At 51.8% G+C, this 20,303-nt stretch overlaps 6 protein-coding genes and 1 non-coding gene across 7 annotated transcripts; 3 read left to right on the plus strand and 4 right to left on the minus strand.

Annotated features, from left to right (window-relative positions):
• Positions 1 to 104: 104 nt before the first annotated feature.
• Positions 105 to 176, plus strand: AKAW2_t80027S. The gene has a single exon. It is a non-coding gene; the product is annotated as a tRNA-Gln (tRNA).
• Positions 177 to 863: 687 nt separating this feature from the next.
• Positions 864 to 3,497, minus strand: AKAW2_80844A (uncharacterized protein; the record flags this gene model as incomplete). Its single annotated transcript, XM_041681910.1, has 2 exons — positions 864 to 2,053; positions 2,108 to 3,497. 2 exons carry the CDS (start codon positions 3,495 to 3,497, stop codon positions 864 to 866), a joined length of 2,580 nt encoding a protein of 859 aa, XP_041548805.1.
• Positions 3,498 to 6,208: 2,711 nt separating this feature from the next.
• On the minus strand, positions 6,209 to 7,120 carry AKAW2_80845A (uncharacterized protein; the record flags this gene model as incomplete). Its single annotated transcript, XM_041681911.1, has 3 exons — positions 6,209 to 6,701; positions 6,765 to 6,862; positions 6,929 to 7,120. The coding sequence occupies 3 exons, from the start codon at positions 7,118 to 7,120 to the stop codon at positions 6,209 to 6,211; spliced, it is 783 nt and encodes a 260-aa protein (XP_041548806.1).
• A 681-nt stretch (positions 7,121 to 7,801) lies between these two features.
• On the plus strand, positions 7,802 to 8,459 carry AKAW2_80846S (LYR motif-containing protein; the record flags this gene model as incomplete). Its single annotated transcript, XM_041681913.1, has 5 exons — positions 7,802 to 7,852; positions 7,943 to 8,107; positions 8,231 to 8,293; positions 8,347 to 8,396; positions 8,450 to 8,459. The coding sequence occupies 5 exons, from the start codon at positions 7,802 to 7,804 to the stop codon at positions 8,457 to 8,459; spliced, it is 339 nt and encodes a 112-aa protein (XP_041548807.1).
• A 517-nt stretch (positions 8,460 to 8,976) lies between these two features.
• AKAW2_80847S (uncharacterized protein) lies at positions 8,977 to 12,054 on the plus strand (the record flags this gene model as incomplete). The annotated part of the gene is made up of 2 exons (XM_041681914.1): positions 8,977 to 8,988; positions 9,118 to 12,054. The coding sequence occupies 2 exons, from the start codon at positions 8,977 to 8,979 to the stop codon at positions 12,052 to 12,054; spliced, it is 2,949 nt and encodes a 982-aa protein (XP_041548808.1).
• A 1,778-nt stretch (positions 12,055 to 13,832) lies between these two features.
• On the minus strand, positions 13,833 to 16,555 carry AKAW2_80848A (putative histone-lysine N-methyltransferase (Ash1); the record flags this gene model as incomplete). The annotated part of the gene is made up of 4 exons (XM_041681915.1): positions 13,833 to 14,604; positions 14,659 to 14,858; positions 14,914 to 15,287; positions 15,343 to 16,555. The coding sequence occupies 4 exons, from the start codon at positions 16,553 to 16,555 to the stop codon at positions 13,833 to 13,835; spliced, it is 2,559 nt and encodes an 852-aa protein (XP_041548809.1).
• A 1,315-nt stretch (positions 16,556 to 17,870) lies between these two features.
• Positions 17,871 to 19,861, minus strand: erf2 (palmitoyltransferase ERF2; the record flags this gene model as incomplete). Its single annotated transcript, XM_041681916.1, has 3 exons — positions 17,871 to 18,620; positions 18,677 to 18,785; positions 18,837 to 19,861. The coding sequence occupies 3 exons, from the start codon at positions 19,859 to 19,861 to the stop codon at positions 17,871 to 17,873; spliced, it is 1,884 nt and encodes a 627-aa protein (XP_041548810.1).
• Between the last annotated feature and the right edge of the window lie 442 nt (positions 19,862 to 20,303).

The raw sequence follows: 20,303 nt of genomic DNA on the forward strand, positions 1-20,303 counted from the left end.
CACCCCCTCGACCCATCTCGATAACCTACTACCGTTTTAACATCCCCCTTGACCATTATCTCACCTTGATAAACCCATTGAAAGAACAAACTATCACAACAACAGGTTGTGTAGTGTAATGGTTATCACTCTGGATTCTGATTCCAGCAATCCCGGTTCGATCCCGGGCACGACCTTTTTTGCTTTCCTCACATATCTATCTCTCTAACTACCTCTCCACTATGCGAGTCACATGTATTTTGTCTATCGATTGTGCTTTGATTCTGATTTTAAGTTTGATTTTTATTTTTCGTTGTTCGTTTGTTTCTTTCCGGTTGGATGATGGTGTCCAGAGTCATATTTATTCGCGTTTACTCGTAGATATGTAGTATCAAGGGATTATCGAAGGTGATGCAACTACTACTACTGTCCTGGGGTGGTACTTCAGACCATACTGGTACTATTGAAATTGTGTCAGTTAAATATGTTGACTGAGTGTGCTTGGAAAAGGTATACATGGGTTACTAATGGCTTGGGGCTTGGTATGGAGTAGATAGAGATGGTAGAGATTTATATAATGGGAACTATCACTATTATGATATCTAGTAGTATCGGCCAGACTACTAGTATTATGGCAAGCTAATCACCATGGATCTAACTGCACAGTACTAGTAATCCGGAACTGGGCTTTTTCCTAAGGCCATTCTATTTGTCGCTCAAATTGAGAGTGAATCAAAACATACTATAATCCCATTTACACTTACAAGGCTATTCTTATTACTGGTATAAATGATGCCGCAAAATGCCAATTCGAGATTCGGGAATATGTACTAGATTAAATTAAAAATACAACTGCAGCCTCCTGGTAGAAAGAACATGGTACTTTAGTCACCACCGACAACACTTCCACTGGGTAATGTGATCTCAAAGTCGTCAAAGTTTAAAGTGTAATTGCCGATCACACCGGAGGGAGTGAGGTCAACGGTGAATTTGTGGCTCTTGGCGTCCGAGTAGTCATCGGACAGGTAATCTTGGATGTTGCTTTCTGAGAACTCCGCCGCGGAGAGGGTGCCTGTTTCCTCTAGGATGTAGAGGACAGCGACACGGGCGAAGTCAAGGACTTCTGTTGTGACGGTTGTTGAGTTGGAGGATGAAGAAGTAGTTGTAGTCGTACTCGAACTAGAGGTGGAAGTTTGCGTGGCTGAGGACTCGTGGTTTGTCTTGGTTGCGGTCGCGGTTGCAGTTGCGGTTCCAGTGCTGCTTGGTGGATCGTCATCGAAGACGATACCGTGCGCTGTAGCGACAGAGTCGCGGGCTGCAAGAGCTTGCATGGGAGTACGTTCTGACAAAGCTGAGCTGGGAGAGCGCTCGACTTTGGCGAGCAGGTGACTGGAGATTGAGGGCTCCTCGAGGGACGAGTCAGACAGAGCACGGCGGGCTTTGCTGCTGCTTGTTGATACGCTGGAGAACGAAACAAGGGTGTTTTCCGTCGTGCAGGACACATTGTTCTGGCTGAATAGGGCCATGATCGTCACAGCATCAAGAGGGATGCTGTAGTTTTGCTGCGCGTACTCAAACAGGCGAGGAAGCTCGCTGCCCATGGTGGCGTTCTTATCATCGACTTCAGTGGTGACACAGCTGGCATCGCCAGAAATTGTACAGCGAGATCCGGTATAGCCATTTGCACACACGCAGGAGCAAATACTACCGCTTGAGACACTGACGCCGCCATTTTCACATGGGTTAGTTGTTGCGCAGCTCGTACCACTCGACTTATGGCGCACCACGAGCAGACCAACGGGGATGAGGATGGCAGCCAAGATGACAATGATGATAACGACGCAAATAAGGGCAAACAGCCACGGAGGTAGTCCGCAGCATCGGCGTGGTTGTTTCGGTGCGGCTTTTTCTTGATCACCATCTGCTCGTGGTGATTCGTTGGAGTGAATTTGATGCAGCGTGGACCTCCTGAAGAAGAAAGGCCAAGACGAGTGACCTCCCTCAGGAGTTGCAGCCGGCGGGGGGAACGACGCCAAGATGCTCTTAATTGATCCTGACTTGCGTTTGGCGTCATCTATAAACACTGGTTAGCCTTTGTCTGACAAATGGCACTCATGGCCAAACTTACATTGGAGCCTGGAACCACCTCCGCCATTCAATAGATCATTTCGACTCGCAGTCCGGCCATGCTCTAGATTCGATGCAAGTCTTGTCGCCCGTCGAATGAGGTCAGGCAAACTCGTAAGGCTCCCTCGAGCCTCTGCGTCACGAACAGCACTCATGTTGAGACGCGGAGGCCGGCGGCCACCTGGGCGTTTGTCGCTCATTGTTGGCGCAGCCCTGGGAAGAGCTCCGATCTCCTTCTCCAAACCCCCATTGTCAACGTACGGACGAGCTAAGGCAGGATGTTGAGTGCTGACATCCAAGACGATGGGTGCTTTTTCCAGGTTGAAGTGCGCAGACCCTGTTGAGCTGGACGAAACAGAATCTCTCCGATCGGGCCCTATAGAAATTTCTTTCAGGATAAACTCCGTGCCCGTAGTCCCGGACGTAGTCGGTCTAGCAGATACTGGGGTCCTCTCTGAGGGCGGTACTGGCGAGCTAGCATTGGATTTTTGAATCGTGCGTAAGGAAGGTTTTCCTCTGGTCCCGACGCTGGCTTGCCTGAGGAGCGTAGCCGTAGCTACTCCGGCTTGGTGAGTAGAATGTCTAGAGGCATCATCGTCGGATTCGCCGTCCAGATACGTGCCCAAGATTTCCGATTCTGCTTGTCCTGAATACCAGCTAGGTGGATATGGCTGGGCAGAGCCGTAGTGATCTTGCGAAATGGTTGGGCTATCCGGTAATTCCTCCGGAATAGGCGAAACAGACGAGGCGCGCTGTCGTGCCGCAGGCACTGGAGGAGCAAGGCTAGCGGTCTTCTTTGGCGCGCCCCCGGGCGCAACACGCTGCTGTGGGGGAAGCGGATGAGGAACTGAGGGAAGTTCAGTGATCGACGAGACGGTGGAAATACCTGACTGTCGAAAGAGGTCGTCTGTGGCGACGGAAACGCGAGGTGTTGAACCTGCAACACTGTCTGGGCTAGGCGGCCGAGGAATGGGGATTCTGATGGCAGGACGCGGGCCTGGCGGGATGGGGAACGGCTGCGAAAAGGAGGGAACTGGACGTTTGATGTTCAACGGGCTAGGGGCTGGTGGGACATCGGACATGCTTCTCTCCGAGTAAACCGAAGGGGACGGGCAATCCGGACGGGGTGGGCGCACAGGCGGAGGCCCTTTTGGAACGACCAAGGTTGCGTGAGGGTTGGCCAGATTCGGCGGCAGAGGGGCGTTGTCGGGCAGAGGCCATTGTGTCATATGGGCTGGATTAATGCGGAATGAGGGCGCTGGTTCCTCTGGCGCTCTCTCAGGACGCTTTCCTGCCTGAAGCATCTCCCGCGCTCTTTTGACTGATCCTTTTCGCGCAACATCCCCATCTGGCTGGGGCCCAGAGCCGGCGCTTTCAGCTTGGGGAGCCATGTGATATCAGTGCTAGATTGTAGAGCTTCTAGCAGTCATAGGAAACTTTTGCACAATACGGAAGTAAGACCGGCCAGCGCATAGGATGGAAGTCGATATAAGTGTTAGTAGTGGAGATATCTTTCTTCAACACCGGAGAGCAGGTCGATGCGCGAAATCCAGCTCGACTGGGTATGAGACGAAAGTCAAAAGCAGATGCAGGAAAATAGCGAAACAAGTCTGAGATCATCAATTGTTTAGAACTGTCGGACGCTGTGCAACAGTCTAGGCTTGAAGCAATGGGCTCAGAAATTCAATCAAATGAAAGTGGTCGACAACAAGAGTCGCAATGGCACTCAATGCCTCTGGAGGGAATGAGTAAGTCGGTGCTACAATCTCAGACATCATAGAAAGCCAGATCAGACGCTTGCATACCGCACAGAAAGAATAAAATAAGGTCTTTTGTTCAAAAGAAGAATGAAGGAAAGTTGACCCAGGTCAGAGAAGTATAATATCAGACCCCCAAGGCTCAGTGAAAGCTTTGGCTGTCCGTGAAACCCCTGAACGCATAGTTAGACACTTGTTAGTTACACCTGATTACAGGGGAAAAGAAACACTGTCGGACTTACGGAGGCATAAATCAAACAAAAAGAATGACAGGGAACAAAAAAGAAAGAGCTTCTAGCCCTTACTTTGGGGGAAAGAGCGAACGACTGGAGAGCAGAAAGAAAGAGAACAACCCCAGTGTCGCGTCAAAACAGACACAGTCTCAGTCCTTTGGGCGATTGCGCCTCACACGGATGGGAAAGCAAGGCCAAGGGTTTTCCAGCACCCCGGCGAACCAAAAGTCAGACGTTGATATTAAAGTGCTTCATTTCCGTCCTATGCGCAGGCATTAGGACCGGATAAGGGCGCAGACGTTTTAGAGTCGGACCAGTTCAGTCACAAGTGGAGTTGATCCAGCGCCAATAGCGCGGGGACAGGCACGGAAAGCCGTTTGTGATAATGCTGGCTACTATTAAGAGACCCAGCGCGCGATACCCAGCCTCCCACGTAAACAATGCATTTAACAGGTGGTTGACCAGCCAGACATCCTGAGCTGAAGCCGCTTCGTTTGGGCGACAGTCAAGGTGACGAATAGCATCCCCTACCACGGCCTACCAACCTCATATGCATGATCATTCCCTGGTTTTCCCTTCACCATTTCCAGTGTACGGAGTCTGCATGCAGACGGCAAGCGGAGTCCCATGAGTCGCAATGCCATGCTACCCAAGAGGGGACAGGGTAGGCGAGGGCCGTAGATTGGCTCGAAAATGAGGATACTGAATAACCGGAGAAGCTAAAAGCTGGGCGGGTCAGGACCCGACCTTGACTGTGCGCCAGGCCATTGGTCAGGAACGGAACGACCAAGAGGATGGCGGATGGACTAGGTCTCACCTTGAACAGGAGTACCACTCCTCTACGGCCCTGGGATTTCAACATGAAACCGTCGACGAAGCTCCTCCCGTGTGCAGCAACCAATAAACGAGCCGAACAAGCGAGCGAGGCCTGGTCATTCAGCGCAGACCATCCGCGAGTCGCATACGATCCTGGCTCGGGTAGCTCCACTGTATATCAGCGCCTTCAAACTAACCGAGTCTCACGACCGTTATAGATTGGTGATAGTGACGAAGCGAGCAAACTCAATCAAAGCCGGCGATGGCGCCTTTTCCCGATTGCACATTTTTTTCTCTCGACTTTCGGATTCGAAGGAAGGATACCCGTAAAGCCCAGCAATTGCGCCGGTTGTCAACTAGCACTCTTAGATCGTAGAACCCGTCTCGTTGTCCGTCGGGCAGAAAACTCATTGCGGTTTAGTGAGTGAGCCCCGGAGATTAAAAGCACAATAGTCGGAATACGGGAATAGATTAAGCGGGTAAACATCATATGAGGATCTGGACGGCCGGTGGGCGGGATAATAATAGTATCCTCCTATTTTGTTCATGGTCTGTGAGGGCAGTCTAGAAGAATATGTGAGATGGTTAGGATACGAGATCCATCCGGAGGGTAAAAGGTGAGAGGCAGAGTGGCAGCGAAGGGAGGAGAGGAGGGAAGCCTTTGGAAAGCGACTGGGATGCGAGGCTCAACGGCCAGCCATCCTGCAGCCACTCCTGCAACTGCAAGTCTGCAACAACAACAACCACCCCCGTTTCCACTCGAGAAAATGCCGACGTTTGTCTGACAGGGGAGTTCGTTGGTACCTTGGTTCTTTTCCCATCCAATGCTTGGTCAATCTGTCGAAATCGCAAAAATGTGGTTCGGGCCATGAACAGAGTGGGTATGGTCTATGGGATGGTGTATCTAGTCTGTCAACAACTACTCCATCTTAACTATCCAGTCAGTTAGTATACCCGCCCATCTGGTAAGTAATAAATCCTCCCTGGTCAAATGCGCTGGACCTTCCAAGGCAGAAATAAAAATAGACTCTGGTGGAAATATGTACCGAAAGTGGGTGCATCTGTTCTTCTATCCATATTGCTCTTCATTTATTTACTTATCAACTGCCGTAGCTTGCATGTAGTCTATTTATATGCACAAGTCTAGAATCTACAATATGGAAGTGGCTACTGCCTGAGGCACGATCCCAGCTTGAGCCTTTCACATCGCTTCAATCACCACTACCACCACCGCTACCTTACTTCTGGCGCGCATGGTGGCCTAGAAGAGGACCCTGCGAGCACCACCAGCCTCTCTCAAACCTGGCCCAGCTCATTCCGCACTCGATGAACTTCCTTCTCCACGATGCGCATCTCAACTATGACACTAGCGAGTTGGGGAAGGCGACTCTCAACGGCTTCGGTGAAGGACTTTTGGGCGCTGCGAAGATAAGGGGGTACCAGGATCCCGTACCAGTGGATCGGGTCCGAAGAACGAAACTTCTTCTTTTTCGATCGCTTGGGCTTATCATCCGCATCGGGCTCTGTTTGGAGGGTCTCGGATGTGGTTGAGAGCTCACCAGCTTGAGTATCTCCCTCTTCGCGTTGTGGCCGATCTTCCTGAGGTGCATCGGCATCTGATTCGGGCTTCTCGTCCGTGTCGGATTCGTCCTCTGAATGTTGGACGGTAACTGATTCGATCCCAAATATACTGGAGTTGGAACCGCTATGTTCGGTGTCAGTCGGCGGTAAGTTGTCCTTCTCTGTTGCGTAGTGTTCCTCAGCCAGGTTGGTAGGAGGTTGTAGAGTCCTGATCGGGATGAAACCAGTTAGCACCGCGTCTTGGAATGGTACAAACATATACCGGACTCACACTCTTCTTGTCGCCTTCATGCGCTCATCATAGTAATCTGCCCCATAGTGTCGACCCGGTGGACAAGTATAGTTGGCTTGGGCAAGAGAGAAAAACCCCTGGTATTGTTCTCAGTATCGCTTACCGCAACAAAGCCTCAAGCTTGCTATGGCGAAGTGACTTACCGACGAGAGCTTCGACCCTAGCTCAGCTTGCAACTTCTGATGCTGATCTAGAAGGTGCAGATACCGCTCCAATAGATTGTCTAGCGACTGCAGCAAGTCCTCCGGGGCATCTGCTACAGGAGCTTGCTTGGGTTCGGAATCCGGAGCTGGTGAAGCTGAACGGGAAGCGGGCGGAGTAGGGACTTGCGCCATTGGGATCTGAAGGTGAACACAGCAAGCGATCTGCAGCGCATAGACACTTTTTTCCAGCAAGAAAACAGTTCAATTGCGAGTGAAGGCTTCAACCGTGGTTGTTGGCGAAGAGCGGAGCCATTCTGGAAGCCGAGGGGAAGATCCCCCGTGGAGGTCGGCCGGCGAGTCCGATAACTCCGTCATCGCGCCTCCGAGCCCAAAAGCAAAAGAATTTCCCGGAGAGCCTGCCAGCGATTATTCCTTCAACGCTCCGCTTGCATCCCCATCCGGAAGCATCTGTTTTTCATTATATATTCTGCTTGTCAGAATAACCTTATTACGACTCTTGCTGGGATAGAACCCCTGGTCTAGTTGACTGTTGAGGCGACTCGACTCTTGACCGGTACGCCACCTGCTTTGCGCTGTCCGAGGACATCTCAACCCTTCTGCGAAAAGCCTCTCGGAGTCGGACGTCCTCGGTAAAGACGACTCGGGCTGTTCCTCTTTGGGACTTGAAAAGCTAACGCGAATAGCATCGCCTAGCTGTACCCCCGCGTTAGCGGCCGAGCCGATTAGAAATCCAGGATCCCTGTATCTGGAATCGCTTTTGGCATCATCATCATCAACATCATCTTCAGCTTGTCTTATCTTTCCAGTTATACAAAGTTCATAATCGCATCTCTCCACTCAAATTCGCCCATCATGTCTGTGCCGACCATGCAGCGTGAAACGGCCTTTCAGGTCCGGTCTCTGGTATGCCCTCCCTGCTGAACCTAGATTGCGCGGAATCCCTCCTACACTCCTATCACAATGGCACTGGGGCTAACCAGTCATTTTATGCAGTTCCGCTCTTTGCTCCGTCAATCCTCCCAGTTCTCGAACTACAACTTCCGCGAGTATGCCCGCCGGCGCACGATGGATGCCTTCCGCGAGCACCAGAAGGAATCCGAGGACCGACGGATACAGGAGTTGATCCAGGATGGACTACAGAACTTGCGGATGATGAAGGTCAGTATATTCCTCGGATAGACATGATTAGATGTGCCCGCGTTTGTCTCTTTTATGCAGACCATGCGTTCTGAGTCAAAGCGGGGGTGGACGCTAGTGAACGAGCTGCTAATACTTTTGCAGAGGCAAACCATTATCAGTCAGTTCTACCAGCTGGATCGGTTGGTTGTTGAGGGTCAGAAGACTGTGAGTATTCATGGAGCCTGTCTGTGATTGCAATGAAGCTAATTAGTTATTAGGGTAAGCAGACTGGCACGGAAGGAAACATTGTTCGCCAGAAGGATACTGGGTAAGATGAACCCTTCGTTATCTAGTTTTTGGGCTATGCTGACGCCTATATAGCTGGGACTAAACGCCCAACGGGAATCATTTGTTTTTCGTAGCGAGAGTACGGAGTTGAGGGGAATCCAGCACCAATACGATATCAATATCATTTGGGGCCATTTGAGCCGATGGCCCGAAGATGAAGGAATAGCATAGATCGAAGGGTTCTGTATTTTTATTGAAAGCCACTGCGCTTTAGGTAGCGATTCTTACTCTTACTCATCTGGAATACCATTCTTCGCTCTCTAGTAGCCCAATCCATCTGATCTTGAAACTGTAGGTGATGGTAGTCATGTTTATTCTATGTGAGGGATCTGAGTGACCCCAGTCACGTGCGGGGGCGGCGGCGCGGCGTTTCGCTGAGCGATCGCATCGCGCTGCTCCGATTCACCATCACCTCCAAAACAGCCTCGCCCTCCCAAAGAGTCCCTTCTCTTACAATCCGGGCAAACCACACCCAGCTCCGTAGATTCACTGGGTGAGGGGCTCTCTGCCGTTATCCTGATTATTCTCCGAACAGTGAGACTGCAGGTCCGGCGCTCATCATGCCACCTACTGTAAGCTTGTTGCTGCGATCCGCGACCCCGACACCGACCCCCAGTTATCGATCCACTCACCATTGCACCGAAGCTTGCCAATGCGGTATAGAAAGATGCCATCGCTGATATGTACTGACAATCCTCCAGTTTAGATCATCTCGCTCTGGTCGCCAATTCGGCGATGGCGCCAACCGTAACAGAAGTCAGATCGATCACGATGTGTTCGAGGGGCTCCCTGTACGACGCTGGACACGTCAAACTCAGACTGTCTCGCAGGTCCCCAAGGCCGAAGGCACTGAAGCTGTCGTGCAGGGCCCCGGGGGGAAGTCAACCATTCCAGAACACCCAATGCCTCGAGACAGTCACCTGTTGAGCCCCATGAGCAGAGCCCTCCTGCGTGCTGCGCGAGCTGGATGTATCTACATCCGCCAAGCGTCAAAAGACTCCGAAGACGAAGAGAAAGAAGCGACTGACGGAGAGGAACAGCCACTTATCCAGAGCACCGAACGTAGCTTCGTCACGCGCAAGTGGTCCGCCGTACCGAGACACCTCGAATCATCAGAAGTTGAATTCCTCGCCAAGCGACGACCGGGTTTACCCACTTTATACGGTGCTGCTGCTGCGACTACAGATGGAAATAATGCTCCTGCGCCGATGAGGAGGACCAAGTTCAAGAAGGTCGACCCGGCGACCGGAAATATCTCGATTTACGAAGCATGGGTACCGGAGGGACACAAGATAGAAGGAGAGATCACCGATGGAGCTCAAGTTGTAGCTGAAAACACCGCGGTCACCGTAACCCCTGAGGCGCCAGCGCCCGGTACGGTCATTGAGGGAGTTGGCGTTGTCAACGCTGAGGGTGTGGTGGTCGCAGATACAAACTCTGCAGCTGTCATGACTCCTCCAAAAAGACGGCCCCCTCCCCCAAAGCGCAAGGCGAAGGGCTTTGGAAAGGGGCGGAGAAAGAAGGTCATGTTTGCTCCAGGCGATGGCGCGGATGCCGCCACGGTTCATGGTGCCAATGGCTCCGGAGTGGATGGCGCTTCAGATTATGCCAAAGATGGGGATGCGTCACGCATGTCTGGTGATCAGAATGGACAGGAAGAGGACGACGAGGAGGGTGAGGAAGGCGATGAGAGCGACGAGGGTGATGAGTCTATGCTAGAGGCAAAGACTCCGGAAACTCCAGTTCCGCGCCCCAGCACTGAGCCGCCGACTGACTCGACGCCTGTGCCTGCACCGGCTCCGGCAACTGAACCAGCTGCCACAGCTGATGCGGCGTTACCAACCCCCGAGGTTTCTTCAGCTGCTCCAGAATCACCCTCAGCACCGGCTCCAGCACCGGCTCCCGAGACAGCTCCAGAGCCAGCTGCAGAGCCAGCTGTCCCGCCCACTCAGCCAGAACAACCCTCCGTCGCTGCTAAACCTCCTTCAGAATCTGCTGCTATCCAGCCCACATCGGAGGCTCCCGAGCAGACGAGCGAAGCGCCAGGACAGAAGGAAGACGTGGAGATGACCGAAGCTTACCCCTCAATACCTGGTCCTGAGGATAACGTATCTGCAACCCCTCAGCCAGTTCCAGCTACTCAGCAACAGGAGCCAGCTCCTAGCGCTGAAGATGTTCCGGCGCCCCAGGAAGCCCCTCCACCTCCCGTTGCAGAAACATTGCCAGCTGCACCAGCTTCAGAGCAGCCTGTCGATAAACAGCCTGCAGATGAACCAGCACAGCCAGATAAGACAAGTACTGATACTGTTCAGCCGCCGACACAGGATGATCAGAATATGGATACGACCATGGAGGACGTTGAGCCTCTCCCAGAAACCGCACAGGATCAAGCACCGGTGGAACAACCGGCGGAACAGCCGGTCGAGCAACCAGCTTCCGAGCAACCGGCTCCTCAGCCTAGTGAGGCTGTTGCAGAGAGCAAGGAAGTCGATCTGCTCGGTACGTTGGAAGCGAGTCTGAGCCAGCCACCGGGCGAAGAACAGGGTGACAACCAAGGGACGGACATCGAGATGGAAATGGATGCACCTCCCCACGTTGAGCAGCCTCCTGCTACGGAAACAGTTGAGCCCGTTGCGGATAAGGCCGCGGTGCCTGAGACGCAGCCGGCAGAGGATACCACTGTGGCTGCAGAGACTGCCGTTGAACCAGCTGCAGCGGAACAAGGCGAACGGCCTACTGAACCACTCAACGAACAGCATACCGAGCAAGCATCCGAAGCTCCTGCACCGCAGACCATCGAACAACTTTCCCAGGCTCCAACGGAGAAATTGGAAGAGCCGGCAGGCGAGCCGGTCGTGGAACAGCCTGTGAAGTCGGAATCACCTGCTCAGCCCGAGCAACCTACACAAGCAGAACCACCTGTTCAGCCAGAACAGCCCAAGCAGGAGGAGCCTGTAGAGCCAGTTGAGTCCGTGCAGCCAGAGCAACCGGAGCAACCAAAAGAACCTCAGCAACCCGAACAGCCTGTGCAACCAGCGCAGCAAGATCAACCCCAAGAGCAAGCCCCATCACAAGCTCCTGAGGAAGTTCCAACCGAGACTGCAGAGCCAACGCCCCAGACTGCAACCGAGCAGCAGCCCGAGCAGACCGAACAGACACAGGCCAAGCAGGCGCCTGCTGAGCAACCATCAGAGCCCCAGGCAGATGAACCACCACAAGCACCAGAGGAACACGTTCCCGTTAACGCAGAGGAACCAGCCGCTCACAAGGTAGAAGAAGAAACGCCCCTCGTTCCACCTCAACAGCCAGAGGAAACCCAGCCACCCAAAGAACCTACGCCGCCCGCATTACCAGCTCCAGAGGAACCACAGCAACAGCCAGAGCCAGTACCGGCCCCCCAGCCTCCAGCTGAAGCATCCCCGGCCGATGAAAAACCAACCGAAGAAGCTCCAGCTGCAGCTGAATCTAAGGAGCCTGAACCTATCTCTGAACCCGAACCCACCCCAGCCGAAGCTCCCTCTGCACCTCCTGTCCCCGAGCCTAAGCCTGAGCAAGCAGCCCAGGAGACGGCCCAAGCCAAGGAGTCAGAGCAGCAGGAGCAACAACACCAACAACCAGCTGATACCAACACAGCATGAGATATATCATGCCCATATCCAATAAAACATACAGGCGGAAAACGCTTAGAAAGACATACTAGTCTTTTCTTTTCAATTCTCCTTCTTTCCTTAGAACCAGAAATTCTTCTTTAAACCTACAGTTCAGGCGCAGCTAGGAAACGGTGCTATGGCGTGAAATCACGGGGACTCGGAATGAATTTTTTTTTTTTTTTTTATCTATTTATCATGACTGTGGAATTATCATACACGGTATATGTATGGCTTGTGCCATTCGGCTTATCATTTTTATATTCCTTTTCATTTTTTCTCTGTTATTGTATCATAGGGAAGTATATTCTTTTTCAAATTTCTCCTTATAAACCGTTTCCTTTCACGTCTCTTGCTTGTTTGGTGTAGCGTATTAGTACTTTACATATGGCACGCACAGTATACATTACTAGTGGTACATCGTTTAGTTTATCCCCCTTTCTCGATATCAATCCCTGATAGTACTCAGCTACTAGAGATACTCGATAATATGAACTGAAGGAGACTCCACGACGGTTCATTATTTCGCCTGGGTTGCTACTTCATTACAGAATCCACAAGTTGTATTTATATATACTAGTATAAACACTGGCTGAGTTATAGTAAGTAGGTACTCCGCGGACATCTAGAGTACTAACTGCAATTGGTAATTCCATAGCACTGCTACAACTTACTGGTACTTATGTAATATATATAATAGTACTGAGAAATGGTCGGTTGAATGCTGGACTAGAAGATTGAAATTCCAGTACTTACGAATTAAAATGCACAACATGTATAATTGTTTTGATGAAACCTGTGGATACTGGATACATAAGTAGTGAACGGAAGGAAGGTTTAGATCACCCCGTCTGCGGAGATATATTCCACCAGCAGTGTATGCCGCGTCCACCCCCAACAACAAAATGATTTATTAACTATTGGCAACAGTACCAATTTGTAGCCTACTGTAGTAGTACATGTGTGCGCGCAACAGAATAATCTAGAATAAATGAATATCCTATTCTGACCAATCAATGAATTGAACAGGAATGCTACCAAGCTTGAAGTCAAAAACAGGAAAACAAGGCTAGCTACACAGTCAATCCATACAAGACATAACAAGCAAATCAAAGCCAAGGAAGCACATTCGCGCATCAAACATTTCGTCCTATTCCAAGCCTGCTTCGTGAATTGATATGATTTGATAGGAAAAAAAAGGGTGAGAACAGGTGACCAGAAACATTACATCAAACATAACACTGGAGATGAGTGAGGATATAACGATAACAAAAGGGGGTGTTACAGTTCGAAGAGCGCCATCGTGATAAGTGAAAAAAGAAGAGTAAAAGGAAAAGAAAAATATAAAGGAAAATAAACAAATAAAGGCAGGTAAGCATAAAATAGCAAACCGAAGCATCCAGTAAATCCAGCAAGGATCAAGGGAAGCATAGTGAAATACCTACCTACCTACCTACCTATCGCATTAGGGCCTAATAAGAGGGGGAAGCTGCCGAAATTATATCTCAAGAAAGGAAATAGAAGAGGAAAGAGAAACAAAAAGTGTCTGTGGGCCAGAAAGCAGGCCCAGAGAGCCCAGAAGAAGGGAATAAAAAAGGGGTAATAAGTTGGAGTAAAAGTAAGTTTAAGCCAGAAGAGATAGATGGAGGATTCGGTTCACTACAGAAAAAAAGTGATCGTCCAAGATAATGTTGAAGGCTCTGAAGGACAAGAGTTGTCCTCATATGATCTTTGATATAAGGGCGCCATGAAGCAGCCTATATCGATGATCACTTTTTACTGCCTTTCGTGGCTGCAGTCCCCGTACGCTTTATCGCACCTTTGGACTTGGGCTCCTGTTTGGGTGCTTGCGTTTTCTTCTGAGCTTTAGGCGCGGTGGTCTTATGATCTGTCTTCGTATCATCCTTTTTCGTTGATTTCCTCCGTGGGTTTGTGCCTTTGGCCGCAGCGAGGATTTTCGCTTTGGTGGCTGCAGATGGGCGGCTTAATTTCGACGATGATGGAGCGGCATTCTGAGTCTTGCCTTTCGCGGTCTGTGCTGACTTCTTGGGCACTGTGGCCCGTGCCTTGACCTTCGTGGCTTTAACCTTAGGGAGTTTGATGTTACTCTTTCCTTTAGGTTCATCTTTCTTCGTTACCGTTTTCTTCGTCGGCGATCTCGTTGTCTTCGTGGCCTTCGCGGCCGTTCGCTTGACCGGGCTGCCTTTCTCCTTCTTTGCCTGCTTTGTTCGAGAAGCAGTAGTTTGGGTGACAGTTGCACGCGCTCGAGAAACCGCCTTCTTGACGCCAGACTTGATTGACTTGGCTACCGCAAGTTTTTGTTTCTTGTTGGCGCGCGAAGATGATACGTCGAGCGCATCGCCAGACTTGCGCTTAGTGCCGGCTGTCTTACCATTTGTCCGTCTGCTGGCTGATTTTTTCGGTTTCTCCACCTTCTGCTCTTTCGCACGTTGAGCCTTCTCCTTGGGCCTCGGGCCCAGAATGCCACGGCAATTCGATGAGCCACATCTGCATTGCTGGACATTCTTCTGGGAATACGGGCTAAAACATAAAGTTAGTAATCCTTCGTGGCTGCAGATCCGCAGAGTAACTCACTCAAAGTTGTAGTCATAGGTCAGTTCCTCACCCGTCATGATGCCACGATCGCCAGCAAAGAGAGCCATGCGCGGTTTTCCAGCGACAGTCCACTTCTCCATCCGACAGTTGGGCTCACAAGAGTGATTGACAAAGCGGGCAATGGAGCCCCGAGTGGCATCAATAATCATATTCTGATCAAAGTACATCAGATAGTAGCACTGGAGCGTCATTAGCAATGTAGTCATGAAGAAACCGTAACTGGGACCAACCGACCTCGTTATGCTTGTAGATCGTCCGCATTCGTTTCTCACACTCCGTCTGAGTGATAATCTCACCCGTGTACTCCACAATGATCTGGTTGGGCTCAAAGGTGCGGTTACTCCGAACACCGTACCCACGATCGGCCGTCTTGATGACTTCCACGCCGATGTTGTACTTGCCTCCAGCCTTGGTCCTTTGCTTAAGCTCCTCGAAACTGCGGTTGCCACACTCCTCACCCACCCCGCAATTACCCTCATCACACTCGTAGAACATGTAACGGTTCTGACATTCCTCGTCGCAGCCCGTTTCTGGCGTGCACATGCACTTGGAAAGCTCACAGTGCTTGTTTGCCCGCCATATACTGCCGGCCTCTCCCACAAATACGTCTAGAACCCGTGTTAGCCATGGCCATTTCATCAGTCATGCACAGATAATACTCACTCTTGTTGGTCTTTCTCCACTCATCAGGTTTGGGTTGACCGGGAGGCAGCGGCGAGAAGACGTCGAAAGGCAGTTGAAAATCGCGTCCATTCTTCAAGAGTCGGTCGCCTGCAAACATAGGCAATGGCAGCAGCTTCCGTTGCGACTGAGTCTGAGACTGAGTTTGACTCTTCCGCCTGCTCCTATTCCGGCTTTGAACCGGCGGAGAGTCGGTATGTTCTTGTCCGGTGTAAAGACCATGCGCCAGCCAAAGCTTCCGCTTCAAGCGCGGGACTGGTTCAGCTGGGGCGGATTGCTCCTGCGGCGGCTCCTCCGTAGACTGAGTCTTGGACGGGAGATCACTTTCCGAGACCCGTCTCCTTTTAGGAGCTGGCGCACTCGGCGTAGGCGCGGGGGGTTCTTCCTTGAGAGCGGCGACGTTTCGCGGCCGTAGACTGGCACGTCGATCCGGACCACTGCTCTTTTCTACCTTATCACGCGAGCGTTTGCCCAAAACGCTGCTAGCCCGACCAACCAGGTCAGAAGCCTTGTCGAGTATACTTAATCGGGTTGACCGACGTAGTGACTTGCGACGTTCAGGTTTGGCAGGCGCAGAAACCTTTTCTTGGTCCTTGTTGTCTTCCTGGGTCAACACCTTTTCCACGCGCTTTCGTAACGTCCGTTGTTGTAGCGACATGCCGATGTCGTTGGGTTGCGGTTCCTGAGACGATTTGGAGACGGGGGTATCTGGCGCCATTGGGTGGTCGTCACCGTCCTCCTTATTCTGCGGGAGTGTTGTCTCGCTCCATAAGGCAGTTTCCATGACCGCTATGCTGTGCCGGAGGTGGGAGGAGGACTTGGACCTCGTCCTCTTCACCTCCGCAGCCTCGACCGCACTGGCCAGGACATCACCGGAGACCGTACGATCACTTTCATCCGCCGGAGAAGGTAATCCATGATTATCCGCGTCCAAATGGTCACTGAGCTGGACTGCCCCTCGTAAAGAAGCGCGTGTTACACGTGTAGATCGTCGGCGGAGGGTGGGTTTCTCGTCGGTGGACGCGTTATCGTTGTTGCTGGAGGTTTCGGAGCGACTATTTTCGGGGGTGAGGAGTTGTTCGGTATATTCGAAGGCCATTGTGCCCTCGAGGTGCTCGTGCGTGTGTTTCTTGAGGTCCGAAAGGGTTGCGGGAGTCGCGGGAGACGCGCCGGGAGAACCAGGTCGACCTTCCATCCCCAAGGGCTGCGGGTAAAGGATATGCGGTGAGAACTAGGTTTTGGTACGAGGGGCAGGACCACCAAACAGCTCGGGATAAGTTGATTGTTTCCAGGGATGGATTGCTAGAAATTAACGCGGGGGGGTGGTGGTTGTCAACTTCCGAGGGTGTGGCTGACCTGGCGTGCTGCCAATGTTACGGGGGGAGGGGAGTGGGAAAGGTGGTCAGTGGTTCTTTCTCCTTAACCAGGAGGAGGAGACAGATATCGGTGGTGAGCCTTATACCTCCTCACTCTTCATATCTTAACCCCGGAAGCGGGATGGACGGCGTGAAAAAGCCGACGCAGAGAAGGTGTCTGAATGCTTAACCGGGGTTGAGGAGAAGGTCATGGACAAGGAATGGGGGAGGAGAAAGCAGGGGAGGGAAGAGGAGGAGGAAGAGGAAGCGAAGAGAGAGAGAGGGAGGGAGAGAGTGCGGAGAGAGAAAGACAGAGAGAGAGGGTCGAGGAGAGCCGTAGTATCGTCAGCAACACCCCCCGACGACGGCGCCGCGGAATGCAGTCAGAACCAGTGCCAGACATTAAGTAGATCCCCTCGTCTCTTTGTCGAACCCCCCTCGTTTCATCTTCAACCTGTTCCTCTTCTCCGGTCCTGACCAGGATTCCCAACTGGTGACAAGCCCCAGCTTTGTCCTCTTCCAACCCCCGCCTCGCGCATCTCAAGAGACAGGCCTCCTACACCCGGACAATTCTTTTGCATCTACTATGAGGCATATAATCGCCCTTCTCGGGTTTTCCGGGTTCACCTCGTCCGGTTACTACGCTTCTTTGGCGCCAACGGCTATCTATTTCGAATCTCCTTGGTCTATCTCTGGTCCAGTATCTGCATATTGTACATAGCCCTAAATCGTCCCCCGATATCATGTTTCACCTGATCTGCCGCAACAGCATCAACAACAACAACAGACAGACACTCAATGGACACACGTGTATATATAGTAGTAGATGGGGGAAAAATATGGAATAAAGGAAAAGAAAAAAGAATATCGTGAAGAGAACGTAGCCAACGGCTGCTTCATACGTGCAACTCGCTCGAAAATCAAGACATGAACAGAAAGTAGGGTGGGGTATGTCAACGTATATGCGGTGAGCCCAATTGGTTCAATGAAAGAATGGCAATGAGGTGGTAACATCCATTAAGATCTTACTATCTTTGGAAAAATGGTGATGAAGAAGCAAAGAAGAAGGAATGGCCCCGCAGGGAGCAAGAAGGCAAATTCATACGGAAATGGAGATGGGGTGGAGCAGCGAGAGCAAACCGGCACCATCACCACTCACTCTTGGGGTTGAGAGGGAGGAGGCACTTGTTGCATCTCAATGTCATTTTGAGGCTCGACATTTCGAGGGAGATACTTGCGCTTCATCGTGCTCAGGCGCTGGTCCCCTTCCTGATAAGGCTGCTTGAACTGCATATACGTTGGGGGCCGTGGCCGTAGGAAAACGGACAACCAGTTCCGGAAGACATTGCCTTGAGTGAAGGGCCGATGGCGGTCGGCTTTCGCAAACTTGTGCGAGTTCAAATATTCTCGGGTGGTCTCGCCCCGACCGACCAGGAAGAGATGGTAGGCCCATAACGAGGCCGGGTATGGTGCGGCAACCGCACCGTAGATCACCATGGCCCAGGGAACTCTCCATTTATCGATGGCTGTGCCGAAGCTGACATGCTCTCGTGATTTATACACCAAAATGTGCGCGAGACTGGCACCAAGCAAGAACAGAGCAAGGAGGGTGGAGGATGCCACAAATGTGAAGAAGTACCGGTAGTTACGGCGACCAACGCAGTTGTTGAGCCACACACAGTGATGGTCAAGAGTCTCAACACAGTTGTCGCATACACGGCAATGATAGCAGCGAGGCGGACGCCATATACAACAGGTCTTGCAGTACTTCACAGGCACGTCCATGGCTGCAACGTCGGATGTCGCCAGCTTCACCATCACCCAGTCGTTGGTTGGAGGGCCAATTGCCAATGGATCATCTGCGGGATCCGGGGGTGGCAGCTGATGAAGGTTGCGAGGAATGATCTAGAGCGGATCTGTTAGAAATTGATGATGCACTGTCTTGCTTGAATCTGTCTTACCCCAGGATCGACGACGGAAGCATGTATGAATGACGAGAAGCACAAGTAGAAAAGATACGCGAACAAAATGGGAAGGGCGGGCGAGATGTTGTGCCAGAGCCAAGGACCCCTATGTACTGTTAGCTACTCGAACGCACCCAGTAAAAGACGGGACACTTACGAATATGCGAAGAATAGAGCCGTAGGCACAAGCACAAAGATTGCCGTAGCGATATTTACGGGCTTATCCCTGGAGTTTTGGAGCCTTCCCCGGCCGAAGAAAATGGTATTGCCGACAAAATATTCGTAGTTTCTGCCCAGGCGGCTTTTGCTTGCACCGGCCTGAGGGGTTTTGTCGATAGATCCAGGGGCAGAGCCGGCAGACGAAAGCCTCTCATGTGCCCGTACGTCACGGCTACTTTCATGTCCCTGATTTCTGTTCTGCAGAGAGAGGAATGAAAGCGTCGACCGGTGGGGGCTGACAGGCTCATTTGAGCCATGATAATTTCCCCCGAGGTTGAGATGAGGTTGTTGGATCTTATAAGCCCTCTCCCTGTCGTAGAGAAGTTTGGCGCTCTCGCCCTGACTCCTTCCCGTGGTGTTACCGATAGGACTAGCATTCGAGGTGTTGCGGTCAGGGATGATAGGGTCCGTGAACTCTGTGCCTCTCGAAGGAGGAGCTTCTTGCTCTGTCGGAGGGATAGACCCTTGCGGTATCGTGCTATTCGAGATAAAGCTCTGCCTGTTCTGACTCGTATGATCGTTCCAATCCTCCGATGTGTCGGTCATGGTCCCCTTTGTCATAGGCCGACCCCGATGAGCCTGGAGTCGCTGAGAAGACATAGGCCGAAAGAAGCCTTGAGCAGCGAGCGAAGGAATGTGTGACCGGCTCTGCTTGCTGCTAGCACTCCCTGGCCTTGTCCATTGACTGGTCGATGTAATAGAGCTTCTGGCAGGCGGGGGTCCTCGTCGAGGAGCCGACGCTCGGGACTGCGGTGGATGCGACGAAACTCCGGTATATGTCTGGGACTGTTCTCCATCATCTGACGCCATGTCCGTCACCCGGGACGAAATTCCTCCCACGGAAGGGGGTCGCGGAATACCGAGAACATGTTGCGAGGGCGCCGAGGCAGGCGTGTCGCTGGTCTCCGAAATCGCGGAAGATAGAGGCATGTCGTTGAGTGTGGATGGAAAATTTCTACTCATATATCACAGCAATCTAACATATTGTGGCCAAACAGGAATGAAGCGGTTCGGGTTAAATGGACGGAGCGTCGTCTGTGATCACAGGAGCGCGGTGAGGGAAGCTATCGGTAGGAATAAAGTGAAGGAGTGACGAAGAAGATAAAAGACGTATATCGAGGTAGACTGGTATTAAGATGAGGAAAAAGAATGTAAGCAACCTATATTGGACAGTGCTCAGTTAGCCTCATCTAAGAAGACGGGATCCAGACCGGTTTCTCCCCCTGTCGGCACGCGGGAAGGGAGAGAGAGAGTCAAACGACGAACCTTGGAAATGAAGTTGCGGTGATTGCAAGACACGCGAATCACGTCACATCACCGTCGCAAGCCGAAACCCAAGACTTGCGATGGCCGAAGTGAGGATGTAAGACCCCAGACACCTCAGAGCCGGACAGGTGGATGACAT

The sequence above is a fragment of the Aspergillus luchuensis genome, chromosome 8 (assembly GCF_016861625.1).
Source record: "Aspergillus luchuensis IFO 4308 DNA, chromosome 8, nearly complete sequence".
Taxonomy (NCBI): domain Eukaryota; kingdom Fungi; phylum Ascomycota; class Eurotiomycetes; order Eurotiales; family Aspergillaceae; genus Aspergillus; species Aspergillus luchuensis.